This window comes from Larimichthys crocea, chromosome XVIII (genome assembly GCF_000972845.2).
Source record: "Larimichthys crocea isolate SSNF chromosome XVIII, L_crocea_2.0, whole genome shotgun sequence".
Lineage (NCBI taxonomy): Eukaryota > Metazoa > Chordata > Actinopteri > Sciaenidae > Larimichthys > Larimichthys crocea.
Genome location: NC_040028.1, coordinates 4,486,905 through 4,503,627, shown reverse-complemented (window position 1 = coordinate 4,503,627; position 16,723 = coordinate 4,486,905). Strand labels below are relative to the sequence as shown.

At 39.9% G+C, this 16,723-nt stretch overlaps 2 protein-coding genes across 2 annotated transcripts; both read left to right on the top strand.

Moving 5' to 3' along the window:
* Positions 1 to 269: 269 nt before the first annotated feature.
* LOC104921489 (kelch-like protein 9) lies at positions 270 to 11,470 on the top strand. The gene is made up of 11 exons (XM_019275557.2): positions 270 to 541; positions 1,789 to 1,842; positions 3,321 to 3,454; positions 3,613 to 3,782; positions 4,035 to 4,167; positions 4,979 to 5,175; positions 5,439 to 5,514; positions 5,653 to 6,210; positions 6,616 to 6,795; positions 7,389 to 7,502; positions 10,045 to 11,470. Exons 2-11 carry the CDS (start codon positions 1,838 to 1,840, stop codon positions 10,539 to 10,541), a joined length of 2,064 nt encoding a protein of 687 aa, XP_019131102.2. The 5' UTR covers positions 270 to 541; positions 1,789 to 1,837; the 3' UTR covers positions 10,542 to 11,470.
* Positions 11,471 to 12,949: 1,479 nt separating this feature from the next.
* Positions 12,950 to 15,478, top strand: hsd3b1 (hydroxy-delta-5-steroid dehydrogenase, 3 beta- and steroid delta-isomerase 1). Its single transcript, XM_010734032.3, has 3 exons — positions 12,950 to 13,332; positions 13,659 to 13,823; positions 14,243 to 15,478. The coding sequence occupies exons 1-3, from the start codon at positions 13,182 to 13,184 to the stop codon at positions 15,049 to 15,051; spliced, it is 1,125 nt and encodes a 374-aa protein (XP_010732334.2). The 5' UTR covers positions 12,950 to 13,181; the 3' UTR covers positions 15,052 to 15,478.
* The last annotated feature ends 1,245 nt before the right edge of the window (positions 15,479 to 16,723 follow it).

Below are 16,723 nucleotides of genomic sequence, written 5' to 3'. Positions count from 1 at the left end.
TTGCATCTACAGGTAAGATTCATACAAGCACCTAAAAACACTGAACTATAAACTATATGATTGACTATATGGTCAGATGATAATTTTGTGTATTGTCTTTGCATGTTTTCAACTTTCTTACAACAAAAGACACAAATAGCATGAAATGTAAGAATAAATCGAATTTTAGACCCTACATTCAATCATTTGGATTATCAAGCCTGTCTACGTGCAGATAATCAAGGACGTGTTAGTCCAAATACAAAAACTTTGAAAAAAGCTTGTGAAACTTTTTGCTTACTTCACTCTCAGTATCACAAGTGAAACATTGGGGTGTGAGTGTCAAGACTTAGCACTGAGAAAGAGAAGTAGCACAGGAAGTGACTGAGGTCTCGGTTAAGGCAAAGAAACGGTGATGCTCACCCAGATGCTTCAATTCTCCAACTAGACGGCGCAGTGCAGCAGACATTTTCTGCTCGGGGTTCCAACCAGTTCTGGTTGGTTAGACAAACAGGCTGGAGGGGGGCCTTGGGTCCAGTCTGCTGAAGAGGATTTCTTCCAGGTAGGTTACCCATAGACAAGTATATGTTTTAGATCCGGCTCCAGCAGGCACAGTGCATGACAATAAAGTACCACAAGTTCATGTGCGCGCATTCATACAGCTCTGTTTCAACCAGTGACGAAAGAAGAGTTCAGATCCTTTTACTGTAGTAAAAATACTAATACCGCAGTACTTCACTGAGTAAAAGTCCTGCATTCAAAACCATACTAAATGTATCAAAAGTACTCATTGTGCAGTAAAACTATTATATCTGATGTCTTTATGTATTAATACTACTGCTGCATTGATGTGTATGTTGCATTTTACTGCTGTAGATGTTTAAGATTGTTGGTTAGTTTAATTTACAGCAATGCATCATATGTTTGTAGCTTCTCTCTACTGTGAGAACTACACATCTCTAAAGTCAACTTTTCATGAGCTCAGTAAAAACCTGTTTTCAACATTGTGACAGTGAATTTTTCAGTAAATCCAAGATGGGGCTTTGAAGAGTTTATTTAGGTTAAGAAGGAGAATTTCCTCAACACGTAAAGGAACACTTATCCATCAGTTCATTGAACATTAAGGGTAAAATAACTTGTTACTGATAAAAGTAGGGGGAGCAAAAAGGACAGTACTTTCTTCTGCGACGTAGTGCAGTAGAACTATAAAGTTGTAAGTAAAAGAAGGTACAAGTAGCTCAAGTTAGTGCTCGCATACAGCACTTTGTTACATCGCACTGCTGGTTTCAACTGTTGGGTCAACTGTACAGAAAGGTACATTTAAGGTGAAGCACTGTGCATCATTTCAGTCACATTGTTTCTTTAAGTGAGTGTGTCTTCACTTTTACATTTCATCATCAGTTGAGAAAAAGCCCGAGTGTGGTCAGTTATTAGTATTTGATCCATGCATATTATAGGCATGAATGATGTTTGGCTGGGAAAGATCTGAGACTTTTAGAAGATTTAGAAAAGGTCTGAAGTCAAGTTCAGTGAAGTTTAAGTTGTCTCAAGACACATAGAGTTTGACTTACTGTAAAACAAAACCAAAAAAAATAAACATGAGTAAATAGGAAGGTATTTTTCATAAATTGAGTCAAAGATGAGTCATTTTGCTAAAGAAGAGATACTCCTGTAATAACGAATGAATGCACAAAAGTCATCAGACTCTAGCCATACACTTGATAGTTCAGAAAATCTTTTTCTGTAAATCCTGTGTAACTTATAAAATCATCTTCTGTCAACTAAAGCTCTTCTTTTGTCTCCATGTAGGAAGTCTCATCAGCGTAACAACAGTCCACAGCCCCAAGAGGCCAATGAAATGGGGTAAGGTGTTTTGGGGGGCTTCAGTGTGTAATAAATATGCAATATATGCGTATACAATATGTTCCAAGTTCCAATGCTATGTTTATTAAAAATGACTTTTAAGTACTTTAAAAAGGCTAACCTAAATATTTAAGCATTGTGTTTCCTGTATATATTATAAATCTAATTGCACATTGAAAAAATGAATGAATAACTGATGAAAATTTAAGAACTTTCCCATAAACCAAGACCTATTAATCATTTAAAAGTGACAGCAGGTTCCAAGCCTGTGTTTTAAATTCATTTGGCTTCATGTAATTCTTATCGAGTTAATTATCCAGATATTTGACTCATTTAATTTGTATGTTTTACCTTTTTTATGCAATTTTAAATGATAAAACGTTATTTGTTTTCCAGACATTTGCACGTTTAAAATTGTAATTATTAATCATTCAGTGTTTTTATTATTATTATTATTTATTTATTTACCTGGACCTACTGTATGTGAGTAGTTTCACAGGAATTAGTTTGAAGAGGAGAAGTGGTTTACTTCAAATTTCTGGTACTGGTTCCTCTTTTTTAGGTCACAGAGCAAAAACAGATTACATTTTTAAAGTTCTTAAAGTTGAGCTGCATTGAGGAGACGGGCTTCTTCCAGGATACAAACCCCATTAATCAAATGCTTCATCAAAATGGTTAGAGTAAACTGTGTGCAATGTAACGAGTCATCATCTGCCTGCTCAACTGGAGGAAGTGGTATTTGCACATACAGTAAGAGGAAGTGATGAGAGACAAAAGAGCCAAAAACAGTTAATCAAACTTTTGTGTGTGTTACATGACATAGAATTTAGTATTCCTGTGATTTAATGCCTCATATTTCAGAGTGCAAAACCTCTGTTGTAAATATGGACAGCTTGGGGTGTTGTTTATCTCAGTTGGTAGAGCAGCCACCCCATGGCAAAGGCTCAGTCCTTGTCGCGGCAGCCCAGGGTTCGAATCTGACCTGTGGCTCTTTCCCACATGTCATTCCCCATCTCTCTCTCCCCACATTCCTGTCACTCTTCATCTGTCTCTGTCAAACAAAGCTCAAAAAGGCCAAAAAATGTATCTTTAAATATGGACGGTTGTACGAACGCATGTATTTGTTAGAATTATATTACTTACAGTATGATCAAAAACTAGAGCAAAACATCAAGTAATGTCAACAACACAAGACATAGCAGCCAGCTAATATTACTTACTAGTCCAGCCAAATCTTATTTGATGTATTTGATTATTTTGACTTTACTATGAAGTGATTGTTCATAATATGTTTATAATATAAAATCAGTGAAGCTGTTTTGAATGCAGGCTCAGCAACATATTGAAAGCCTCTGAACATGGAGTGACAAAATCAGATTGCACTGCAAGGAGATTCTAGTGACACTTTGTTGGGGATGTAAAATGCCACAGAAAAGCATGAACTGCTCCTGAAGTCACATATACCTTTTCCTCTGTAGGGGAAGTGGAGATGACAGCGGGCCAGGGAGGCTGAGCCGCAGATTGTCTCGCCTGGGCAGCAGGCATCAGTCCAGGGATCCTCCGAGACCCCCAGCTCAACCAGAAAGACCTCCTGCTCCGCCCGTTCAACAAGGTGTGTGCTCACTGGCTCTCTGGAGCTTCAGATTAAATTGTGCTCATTGCTCCCAACTGACTGATAGGGGCCATTCTGCATGATAAGTACTTTTCATTTTGATATTTAAAGTACAATTTGTTGTTTTATTCATCATATTTTCTATTTGGATTTGATAGATGACTGGCCACCAGCACCACCACCAGCTCCAGCTCTAGCTCCAGCTCCTCTGCCCCCACCCATGGAAATGCCACCTAAACGCCCAGACAAAGCCACAAAGCCAAAACTTCCCCCTCGGCCACTGTCTAAAGTGTTCAGTAGTACTGAACATGGAGCAGCTGTGTTGCAGGTTTGTGATTTATCAACTTACTGTGTGGATTAGAGATATGAACTTATTTTGGGACACACACATGCAGTAAACCACAACTCTTCTACAAAAGCTGAGAAAGTCATTCTACATTTTTCAACACTGACCTTCTTGCCTATTGTAAATTAAGGGTACTTCATGTAGGACCACAGGACAATATTATTATAACAATATGAGTGATTTACTGATGCAACATGTCAAGTTATTTATGACAAATATTGTTTTTCCACACAGGGCTTAAATACCTTTCGGGCAGATGAGACTCTATGTGACGTCATCTTGGTTCCTGGGGACAGCAAGGAAACTTTCCCAGTCCACAGAGTCATCATGGCTTCATCCAGTGACTATTTCAAGGCAATGTTCACAGGTGAGTGCAGCAGCACTACAGTATATGTAATACATATGTACGCATCTGTCAGGCTTCATTGACCTCATTGTCACCACGGCAACATGCTCATAAACGTATGAACTAAATTTCATGGCAACATAATTGTAGCAGAGACATTTCGGAAGAGTCAAGTTGCTGGAGGAAATGTCAGATCATCACCGAAATCAGTAGGATACATTCACTGGGGACCATGAATGTTAAAATTTCATGGCAATCCATCCTTTATTTGTTAAATATTTCAGTCTGGACCAAAGTAGTGACCAGAATGCCAGAAAGAAGCACGCCTCTCACATGGTTAATAGCACAAACACAACATCAGGTTAAATACGGTAACAAAACTACAAGTTTGAAACGATGATAGTCACAAAGAGTTTTGGTATTTTTGGGTCCTTAAAAGCTTGTCTGAGGTTGGTACTGTAAATGTTTTATCCTCTGTTAATGTAGCTACATTAGGAGACATTGTGTGTGTGATTCTGCAAAGTGATCTGACAGAACTAACTTTGCTAAGATACCGTGAAGCTTATGTTTGATTTTTTCCTCATAAGTATTGTTTCAGGGTGCCACTACTCTCCCTTTTCACTTTTTTGATAAACACTCAAAAATAGTGACTGTAAAGAGGAAATACTTGCATTTTCACTTCTGCATTACAGCTGTTTGCATTTCATGTTAACTTGCAGCCGGACTTTACAATGTCTTTGTGTCTTGCTGACTGTGCACAAGACAAATCTGCTTTATGCGAACTCATTCACTCACCTTGTCTTTGTCTCTTTGTACGTGTCTTTTGCTTCAGGAGGCATGAGGGAGCAGGAGATGAGAGAGATCAAGCTGCATGGGGTCACTAAGTTGGGTTTAAAGAACATTATAGACTTCATTTACACATCCAAAGTCAGCCTGGACTTGAGTAATCTCCAGGATACGCTGGAGGCTGCAAACTTCTTGCAGGTCATGCCTGTCCTGAGGTTCTGTAATCAGCTTCTGAGCCATGAGGTAAGAGGCTTTTGTTTCAGTTCACTCCCATCATAATGCACAATTTTCAATAATGGAAAATATATTCAGCTATTCAGCTGGAGGTTTACCTCGCTAAGCTGTCAGATCCCTCTGAGTCTCCATCTTAATGCCCTGTCTCTCCGAGTCAGTTACACTGTACAGAATAAAAGACACATATGACCTCTGTGTGTGAAAATAGGGAGTGTGATTCTGAGCAAAGCTTATTTTATTAATTTCCCTTTCTGTGTGGTTCTTCGATGCAGCTCACGATTGATAACTGTGTGGAGGTGGAGCGCATTGCCACAGACTTGCTTCTGGAGGACGTTCAGCAGAATATAGGTGACTTTCTTTAATCTGTACAATAATAAATAATTTACAGTAATAAAACAAAAGATTTGTGGAATCCTTTTGCTTCAAACACTAACATAACCTGGACGATCATGATTATCAATGTTGATCCTCTTTGTTGGAATCTAGGTGAGTTTGTGAGCCAGAACCTTTCAGCGTTGGTGGAGTGTGGCCACTACCTCCAGCTCTCTGAAACCACCATGGCCAACGCTCTGGCCAGCAACTCCCTGGTGGGTTTCTCTGAGATGGAGCTTTACAACATTGCTAGGAGATGGCTGGAACATGACTCTCCCAATCGGCGCTCCTCTGTCTTTGCCTTGATGCGCCATATTCGCTTCCCACTGATGAGCCCCTCTGAGCTGATTCAGATCTCCCAGGATGATGAAGATGGTGACGAAACCATGATGCGTTCTAACACGGCCTGCGTGAACCTCCTGCTGGAGGCCAGCAACTACCAGATGATGCCTTTCATGCAGCCGGCTCTGCAAACTGAGCGGACAAAAATACGCTCAGACGCCACACACATTCTGGCACTGGGCGGTGTGATGCGACAGCAGCTGGTGGTGAGCCGGGAGCTGAGGCTGTACGATGAAACCACCGGCCATTGGAAGGCCCTGAAGCCCATGGATGTGCCGCGTTATCAGCATGGTGTGGCTCTTCTAGGCGGCTTCCTCTTCATAGTTGGAGGTCAGAGCACGGACAGTTTACACTGTACACTCAACGCGATATTCACATCACAGTGCCATTTCGAGAAACCTAAATGTCAACCTTGGTCCATGCAACAATAGGAGCTTAATAAAAGAACGTTCTTAGCATACATAAACATAACCTAAGGCAAGCTCTACTTTGTTTAGTGAATAGAACATGTGGGCCTAACAGACAGACATCTTGCACATTTTGAATTTATAAATTAAACATTTGGGCAGTGAAGTGATGATATATTGTGCATCATCAAGAATTAGTGTGATCAAATGATATTCAGAATTAAGAAACAAACGAATGTTGTCCAAAAAACTGCTGATTGATTGACAGGTTATAATTTATCCTGCACTTTATTTACCTCTCTAACACTGATCCCTTTTGACTTTTCAGGCCAAAGTACTTACGACACCAAGGGTAAGACAGCCATAGACAGTGCCTACCGCTATGACCCCCGCTTTGACAAGTGGCTTCAGATTGCTTCACTGAATGAGAAGAGGACTTTCTTCCACCTGAGCACTCTGAAGGGGAAATTGTTTGCAGTCGGAGGACGTAATGCCTCAGGAGAGATTGGTGAGCTGCAAATTCTTGTTCCACGACAGCTGTCAGTAGTGCTTTTACTACTGACAGCTAGACATGATTTTCATCGTCATTTAATTTAGTAATGCAGAAGCGGAAGACACAGGTACCACATAGAAACCTTTTAAATGAGCTAGTAGAATTTGGAGGTTTAGTTACACTTCAAATTGATATGATAAAGTGGTTAACGAACAGTTCCTTATTCACAATCCTTGTTTACATACATTGGTTATGGAGCAACATTATCATACGTTTTAATCATGTTTCTGGCAGGCTGATGAATTTAAGTCCAATGTTTTTCTCTTTTAGCTCTGTTTTTGGTCTCTACCAACTCCTGGTGGAAATATCTGTTTCTTTAGCTGCTTAATGCTCCACTATGTTGACCAGTTATTCTGTACCTGTGTCTATCTTCTGTTTTCTGCCAATCAGGTACTTTAGTGGAATTTAATGCTACTACGGGAGCTTTTTCAGTGGACAAAATGTGAATCCAAATTCTTTCATTGCCTCTCTACAAATCTTAGCCTCTTATAACTCTTGCTCAAATATAATTCAACTTCAAACATCTCTCCAAATCTCACGTTGATCAGACACGGTGGAATGCTACGACCTAAAGAAAAATGAATGGACATTTGTGACAAATATGGTGGAGCCTCACTACGGACATGCTGGAACGGTTCATGGGGACCTCATGTACATTTCAGGTAAGGTAACATTGTTAAACACACACTACCTTTTTATCTTTCTAGTCTTAAAGACAGAACACAGAGCCACATGTTTGCCTTGTATTGTCATGCAGAATTGTCTACTGGGTTGTTGACAGTGACAGAAAGAGAGAGAGAGAGAGAGAGAGAGTGTGTGTGTGTGTGTGTGTGTGTGTGTGTGTGTGTGTCAGCACCTTCTTATGACCGGTTCAAAAATGAGTCATATAGTGTGACAATTTTATCCTCTGCTACTTCGATGGTGGTCTGGTTAGGTTAAGCAAAAAGGTTAGAGGATCGAAGTTCCAGTAAATTCGCTTTCTTGGTAAAAGAACCCACGTGACTGTTCAAGGTACACAAAACTTACAAACTGACTCCTCCTCTTATGTTTTTTTTGTATGTGCGTTTACAGCACAGTCCTTGTTCACAAAATCAAGAAAGGTAATTTTCTTTACTAAAAAAATTTATAAAATAAAATAGTAATTCACATGTCACCCAGATTCAGGTGTACTGTGGGACTTCTGGGTCCAAATACTTTCATACACAGTATTTGCAGAGAGTTTTTGTGCTGCCCATGCACACTCCCCAAAGTGATATGCCACTAAATTTCACATAAAAGAAGGACTTTGACCAGGACCGGTCTTAGCTATGGGCAATGTGGGCGACCGCCCAGGGCGCAGTCCCCGTGAGGGGCGCACGAGCGCCCGAAAAAGAAAAAAACCTCGCCAATTTTCTATACCGCTCATCAAGTTAGCGGAGCGGGCGCCCAGTGCGCAAATGTGGCCAGGACCGGCGCTGACTTTGACACACAAAAAAGCCTAAAAGGGTGCTCTAACCTTATCAAAGTGGGATTTAATGACACTAGTGGTATAGTTGTTAATTGCAACACACATCAAACTCATTGTTTGGTCAGTCACTCTGATCGGCGTTACCTCCTGTTTTTCAAAACTAAATAGCCATGAGACCACAACACGTACAGAGACAGTTACCCACTGCTTTTTTAAAAATTTGCTCGGAGAGAGGGAGTCAGCAGAACTTTACACTTTAGATTGACAGTGGAATTACTGAAAACCATTTTACAAGGCAACCATGACTCATTGGAGGCACTGGTGCTCGTAAGGCATCCTTGAGTGTAGACTTTTAATTCAAGAGAATCGGAATTGTCTATCGGCCACAAAATGTGGCTGACCTATTTGAAACCACTTCCTGTTTAGCAGTAACTCTCATGGGCTTTTCTCAGCCTGATGTCAGGCAGGTTTCTTAGCAACCTTGGACAGGAAACAATAGGTTTCTCACAAGAAGAGCAGCAATATATGTTCCACATGTAGGACTGAGAAGCAGGAAATGCACAGACCTGTGGTTAAAGTGCACAGTACTGTGAAACAAACCCACAAGTCTCAAATCCAAAACGTGTTGGTTATTTACATATTCAGTTTTGAGTGTAAACTAAAGAACAAAGGTATAAAGTAACAGGAAAATTTGTTTTCCTCTATGTAGCACATGTAGTGCATTGTGTGATTGTGGACCACTACTTCAGAGAAAGGTTCAGACTGCAAACCAGTGAGCATTTAACTTATCAAAGTGTTATGGCTTGTTAGCACAAACAGCTGCCTGGTATATTCACACAGTCAGCAGAAACTCAACATAAGTATTCCTAACAAACCAAAACAACGAGCTAAAGGTAGCTAAACTTCACCAAGCTCTCTGATTAGATTATGCTTGTAAAATGACAATGCTTGATAGCTATTGTACCCTTGGAAGCCGAAACATGAAAGTGTAGGAGTGTAGTGAAATTTTAAAAATAGAAATATAAAATAAAGAGAGATGAGACACCAAAAATGACAGATTAGATTATCTGAAAACACAGTACACGTAATTGCGTGATGTAATTTCATGAGATAGAGCAAACTCCCTCACAGACATGTTCACTCATCCCTATTAATTCAGTTGTTGCTGTTCATCACAAGTTAAGTTCCTGTCTTGGTTTTGTGAGTTACAGTCAGCTATGGAAAGTACCTGACCACTACCTTAAACTCCCACACAGACATGTTCACTCATCCCAATTCTATAGAAGCTTATTTGTGGGGGCATGGTCTCATTATTTTCAATTTATTTTAAGCTTTGATGCATTCAAACTGGCTAAAATTAGATGCAGTCTTGCACACATATTTTACCACAAGACTGAGACAACCAGCTTTGTCCATGCATTACCAACCTACTAAATACTCTAGTGCTCAAGTGGCTAGTAACCGATCTATAGATTTGTTTATTCATATTTGGATATAAACAAAAAGATATTATTTTGATGGATCCTGGTAGCTTGTGTTCAGTATTTGTCTTAATTTTTACCAAATCAATCATTCTCTGAAACAATCTGTTGCTTCAACAACAATATAATGGATAAATAGCCGCAGCCCTAAAATGCAGATTTCCCTAGAGAAATGTTTGCTTTACTTACATTATATTTTGGTACCTGTATATTATTTTGGGTTTGAACATGCTATGATGGGCTATAATATTTGTTGTGTTCTCATTTGTCATACAGGTGGCATCACCCGTGACACCTTCCAGAAAGAGCTTTGGTGTTATGATTCTGTCAGTGACACATGGAGCCAACGAGCTGACATGACGGAGCTCCGTGGCCTGCACTGCATGTGCACAGTGGGAGACAGACTCTACGTCATGGGCGGGAATCACTTCCGAGGCAGCAGCGATTATGACGACGTCCTGGGCTGCGAATACTACAGCCCAGAGACAGACCAATGGACAGTGGTGGCAGCAATGCCTCGGGGCCAGAGCGACGTTGGTGTGACAGTGTTTAACGGTCAGATCTATGTGGTGGGAGGGTATTCCTGGAACAGCAGATGCATGGTCGACATTGTGCAGCGGTATGATCCGGAGCAGGATCTGTGGGACAGGGTGTTCAATGTGCTGGAGCCTCTGGGGGGGATTCGTGCTTGTACAATGACCGTTTATCTGCCAGAGGGGTCAGTGGATGAGGCTCAGATACAAGATTGTCCACTGCCCACAGCTAAGAGCTGATTATGCACCACAGATGGGGAGTTTCCGACTTGTGCCACTGTTTGCCTGTGTCTTGTGGCAAAACAGGAAACAGTGTGGGTTGCAAGCTGCAGGTGCAGGCATGGCTAGCCAGCTGACATTAGCATTCAACAGTTTGAAACATGTACATACAGTCAGCTTGTAGCGTCCCCCCTGATCTGCTGCTCGTGTTCGCTCACTCTGCAGTATTAGTACGTGAAAGAAAACGCTCAATATGTCCCTAATGAAAGGTCAAACCTACCCTCCCTCTCAAATTGGTTCGAAATTGATTTACTGGACATTGGATCAGTCGGACAGAAATTCATCTTTTCATTGAAATATGTGAAACTTTTAGGTTTAGAAAAGGAAATGATGTGATCAAATAACAATGCTGGCATTATTTTATCTTTTTATTAATCTCCACCATTCATCTCCAAGACCAAAAACAACGTCAGCATGCCTGTCAGAACTGTCGCCTGAGATGACGCACAAGCTGAGGGAAATAAACAGAAGCCAGGATGTGGCTCTTTTAGGAATTTGTAATGATAAAGGAGTTCTGTGGCACAAAATATGACGTAACGACATACCTTTATCATGATTTGGAACTTATATTTTGAACCTTGCTCTAATTCTGTGATAGAAAAGTCATTTCCCATAAATTCTGAGCAAAGAGAGAAATCAGCATAACCTCACTGTCACAGTAGAGTCATGTGGACTGTTCAGCTGATTTCTCCTGAACCATTGTAAGTCAATGAGTCATTACTGTTTGATACTGATTCATCTGTACATTGCTGCTTCTATAAATATGCTTTAAAACAAGCAAAGTCATTTACTCTCACCACGAGGAAAATATATGTTTGATTTATTATGTTTTGTATATTTCTATTATTATGCAATGTTTTAATATGAAAATAAAATGATTATGATCTTTATTCACTGTCAGCTGAGTTCCTTCCCACAGATGTCCAAGCATACACTGTATGAACACACACATACTCTTGGTGTGTCTGATGCAAGTGAATGACAATGAAACTGACCTTGGGACTTCATCCTTCAGTGCTACATGAGACGACAGACAGCTGTGATATCAGCTGCCATGTCAAGGACTAGACATACTGAAAAGCAGACAGCTACTATACATGAGTATGTGTTGCATCAAACAATAATGAAATGACAGAATCAGTGTTTTAGAAACAGCTATTGTGAATCTGCCTTAGAAGCTCATTTTATTGTACACACTTAATTCAAAAGAAACAAATCATCTGCATAAAAAAGTACCCTAATGTTTGTGTTCTAGGCTGCTTAAATCTGACGTGTAGGAAAAACACGTCAAAATTTTATTCTGGGTCTTTATGAATGTGAACACCCATAAGGTCACACTGCAAGACTTCCACCACACAGCTATATGACCCAATGTACCATTTACTGAGCAAACCATGGTCAGCTATAATTCTCTATAATCACTGTGCGAGGGAAAACACATCTGGCCACCTGGCAGACAGATGGCACCTTGAAATGTCTATTCTTGTTTTATTTGTCTGATCTAGCCTTGTACCTTCCTCGGGACTGGAAAACATCTAGTTTAATTAATGTACTAGAGTAGAGATCCGATCTACTCATGTGTCCTTTAAAAAGAACCCTGTAAAACCTCTGCATTTCTAAACAAAGCAATGAAAAAACGGTCTGGTGAATCCCATCGCTGCACTTCAAAGCCAATATCGCCTTAGTGTTCTGCAGTTGTAGCCAACTTTGAAGATAAAGGTTTGAAATGTGCAAAAAAGGACTCAGCAAAGTTAACTAAAGCTGGGTTTGTTTAAGAGAACAGAATATAATATCATAATATTACCTGCTTCAAATGGAAGAAAAGTGTCACTTTTTCAAATCTTATCTATAGTTCATATAAAATATCTCTAAATACTGTAAAGTGGAGTAAAAAGTAAAAATTGTCCCTTCAGTTCAAGTACCTGAGTACTTGGTGACAATTCACAGCTGATGATGGCTGATGATTCTGGTAAAGTAAATCACTTGCTAATATAAATAATGACAATAATATATTTTGTATTATGAGCCAATGATGTAGAAAATCTGTGGTAGAAAATAATTCTTTTACTCAGGTATTTAAGTACACTACTGAGATACTCACACTCAGTGCTTGGTCCACCACACTGAGTACTTTATGAGTGTATTGTTTTATAGAAGTATACGTTGATGTCATAAAGAACCCACTAATCATCAGCTATTATCATGTTTTTCTCAAGTCTGCCCAACCCCTGTATCAGACTGCTACTCCTGTGTTAATAAAATAGGACATCTTCCAAAAGCAGCTGTCCTTGGAAAACATTCCAGCCCCATTTTGTCTAGCACCAGAAAGCCCTGAAGAAGCTCAGCCCATCCCCTTTTTTTCACACTGCCTTGGAGCAAAACATTTGTTTTTTTTCATGAAAAGTTTCTACAAAAAGTGAAACGGCTGAGACTGGGAGGACAGAAGGTGCCGTTGTTCTCCTACAGACAGAACTCGAAATATCCACATACAAAAGTTGTATTCTTTGTCACTTGAGCGTTTGCTTTTGGGAGGCTCTTCAAAAGGTCCTTTGGACGACTAAAGACTGCAGGATTTTTTTACCAAGAGAGAATTAGCCTGTGATGTCTCTGAAAGGTGATGTGTGTGTGGTGACGGGGGCCTGTGGATTCCTGGGAAAGAGACTGGTGAGGCTGCTGCTAGAGGAAGAGAACATGGCTGAGATTCGACTGATGGACAAACACATACAGCCTCAACTTTTACACAGTCTGGAGGGTAAAGTCTGTCTACCTCTTCTGTTGTTCCTGATGAAATATGAAATACACTGAAAGTACAGGGAGAAGGTTGTCTTCATAGTGTGCTGTACTATACATCCATTTCACATAAAAGACATTGATAGAGTATGTAATGATCTGAATGTAATAATATTTTATACTGTTTTATGTTATCGCTGATTACAGATTTTTTACGTGACAGCAATTATACATCTTTTTAAGAATAAAAGACACAATGAAATACTGTAGATGTTGTTATTTCGTAAGTAATCAAGCCTTATATTGAGTTAACACATGTGAGTTTATTCTTGATATTCTGTGTGTCAGACTGTAGAGGTGACACAAAGTTGAGTGTATTCGAGGGGGATATCAGAGACGGAGATTTCCTGAAAAAAATCTGTCGAGGCGCATCAATCGTCTTCCACATCGCCTCCATCATTGACGTCAATGATTCGGTGGAATACAGTGAGATATATGGGGTCAATGTCAAGGGTAAGGCAGTCGACGTTCTTTTTCGACTTTTTTCAACTGCAGCTTTAAAAAAAAAAAGATCCTTTTTTTGTGGAAAAGTTACAAAATGTTGCTTTAATCGTGTGAACTTCAAATGAAATTTCAAACTCTTTTTCATTGTTTATTTTGACTGACACTTTCTCACATGTGAATTCACATCAATGTTAAACTGACTAACACTTGAACTGACAGCTCGTCATGGTCATGCTTTCACTTCAGTTTCTTTAGTTTCTTTAAGTTAAACTGACTTTTCAGTGCTCCCATTTAACCTCCATTTAAAAAAACATTTCAGATGAATGTTAAAATGGTCCAACTCAAAGAGTCTTTTAATCTGTTACCTTTCTTGTTGGTATGACACTAAGAGGAAAGACTTGGCCCTGAAGACTATCTTTGCTTTGCAGGAACACAGCTACTTCTGGAGGCATGTATTCAAGAGAACGTGGTGTCCTTCATCTACACCAGCACCGTTGAGGTGATGGGACCAAACCTAAAGGGTGAACCCATAGTTAACGGCAATGAGGACACAGTTTACGACAGTTCACTGAAGTTTAACTACAGCAAGACCAAAAGAGAAGCTGAGCAGAGAACCCTGCAGGCCCACAGCGAGGTGCTCCAAAACGGAGGCCGACTTGCCACCTGCACTCTCAGACCAATGTACATCTATGGGGAGGGCTGCCGCTTCTTGCTGGGTCACATGGGTGATGCGATACGAAACAAGGATGTTCTATTTCGTATGTCTCTACCGGAGGCCAGAGTGAATCCTGTCTATGTAGGCAATGTGGCCATGGCCCACCTCCAAGCAGCCCGTAGTCTTAAAGATCCACAAAAAAGAAATGTTGTTGGAGGAAAGTTTTATTTCATTTCTGATGACACACCACATGTGAGTTATTCAGACTTCAACCATGTCATGATGTCGCCTCTGGGCTTCATCATTCAAGAGAAACTCATGTTGCCTCTCCGCCTCTTCTACGTGGTCTGCTTTTTATTGGAGGTTCTGTGCATGATGCTCCGACCTTTCGTACGCATCACCCCGCCGCTGAACCGGCAGCTCCTCACCATGTTGAACACGCCATTCAGCTTCTCCTATCAGAAGGCTAAGAGGGACCTCGGTTATATCCCCAGATACACCTGGGAGGAAGCACGCAAACACACAATTGAATGGCTCGCCTCACAGTTGCCAAAGGAAAGGGAAAGAATAAGAGCTAAATAATTCATGAAAAATTGTTAGTACTACACTGAAACGGCGAATAATGGCAAAATATACAATAAGTATGTTTATATGTCATCAGTTCATGTCATTTTCATACATTTTCATCACTGATGATGTTTCTGGGGGGGTTTATGTTCTATAGTACTGTATATGTGTTTAGCATGTTTGCTTGTTTGCTTGTCAGATATTACCAGTAGAAGACAATTTAAGAACTCACAACACATTCATTTTCCAAACGATCTTGTAGCTTTGATTCATAAGTGTTCAGAATTACCTGTTATTCCTGTACTGTGTGGCAATATACTTGTGTTTATACTATTAAAGTTTATAGAGGAAAGACTCTCTTATACATTGTACTTTTTATTTGTACCTAGTCCCCAAAAGAAGCTTTGCCTCGCTTGAGAAGTATGAAACAAGCTGACTTTTGGAAAGGTAAACGTCCAGCACTTTTGCTAGTACAGTCAAAGTTATCAATAACACTGGGGAACAATTTGAAAAAAAAAATCTGTTGAGTTAGATTTCTATGCTGATTAAAACTGGAAAATTGGCACGCTGATTCCAAAATTGCAGTCAGTTTTTTTCTAGCACGTCAAGTTTTTTCTCCACAGCTTACCCTCCAAATAAGCAAAATTCCACTCATTAGCTGTTGTAAGACTTGCCAGTTGATTACATTTGGACAGCTGTGTGGCAACTTGTTTGTGCAAATGTCACAACTGAGACAGTGTGGTGAGAGGTGTGTGCAGCTCCCAATAGATCAGTAGTATCAGTATCTGCAAACAGAAAGCTAGCATAGTAGGAATTAAGAGGATTTGTGCTGGCTTTTCTCTTAACCTTGTAACCATGTGCATACTGTTGTAAGTTCTATTTGGTTTTATGCTGTTTTTGTAGTTTTCAAAGCTTGTAACTATTCCATCTTAGTGTTTTATTTACATAGGTATATATTTCCTTTGTTTAAGATCATGTCTGCTCCCGCTACTTCTCGTCATAAATGCCTAAACAACCCTGACTCCTTTTGCTATATTTATGGTAGTTTCACCTTTCCAAGAGGAAAGCAAACATCAATTGCATTTGTCAAACAAGCATAGTTTGCATATTTTAAAGTAAAACTCTGTGATCAAGACAAGCCATGGGCCCCTCACAAAGTGTGCAAGCAGTGCGTGGAGAGTTTACGGATGTGGACCAAAGGAACACGTAAAAAGTTGGCATTTGGTATCCCCATGGTTTGGCGAGAGCAAAAAGATCATTGCACAGACCGTTACTTTTATTTAGTGAAAACAAGCACATATCTGTTAAGTACAGTATTTTTCATATTTAAAAAAAAAAAAACGGGGATCCTATATTTCAAAAACTTAACGTGATAGATGGTGTCTAACTCTGTCCTTTGGGTACAATCGGCTGCAGAAGGAACGTAACACTTTATTGGCCGGATTTCAGTGAAAATGAATCATATTTTATGGAGAAAATGTTTTCTGGCTTTCCCTCTGATGTCCTCCGGCTGCTGCGGATCAACTCTCTGTCCATATTTACCACAGTGGGATTGCATTCTGAAACTGGGGGCAACAAATCACAAAAATACTTATTCTTATTTCTGCGTAACGCTGCTTTAAAATGATACATGGGAGAGGTTTGCCCTTTGGTATTTCTGCCAGAAAGACTTATTACTTGTTGAGGT

What these genes read in the sequence shown, in the direction of transcription:
- LOC104921489 (XM_019275557.2), top strand. An exon ending in ATCAGCTTCTGAGCCATGAG is followed by an intron (nt 5,176 to 5,438) that starts GTAAGAGGCTTT and finishes TCTTCGATGCAG; the next exon opens with CTCACGATTGATAACTGTGT. An exon ending in CTTCCTCTTCATAGTTGGAG is followed by an intron (nt 6,211 to 6,615) that starts GTCAGAGCACGG and finishes TTGACTTTTCAG; the next exon opens with GCCAAAGTACTTACGACACC.
- hsd3b1 (XM_010734032.3), top strand. Translation starts at nt 13,182, where the DNA reads ATGTCTCTGAAAGGTGATGTGTGTGTGGTGACGGGGGCCTGTGGATTC. An exon ending in ACTTTTACACAGTCTGGAGG is followed by an intron (nt 13,333 to 13,658) that starts GTAAAGTCTGTC and finishes TCTGTGTGTCAG; the next exon opens with ACTGTAGAGGTGACACAAAG. An exon ending in ATATGGGGTCAATGTCAAGG is followed by an intron (nt 13,824 to 14,242) that starts GTAAGGCAGTCG and finishes TTTGCTTTGCAG; the next exon opens with GAACACAGCTACTTCTGGAG.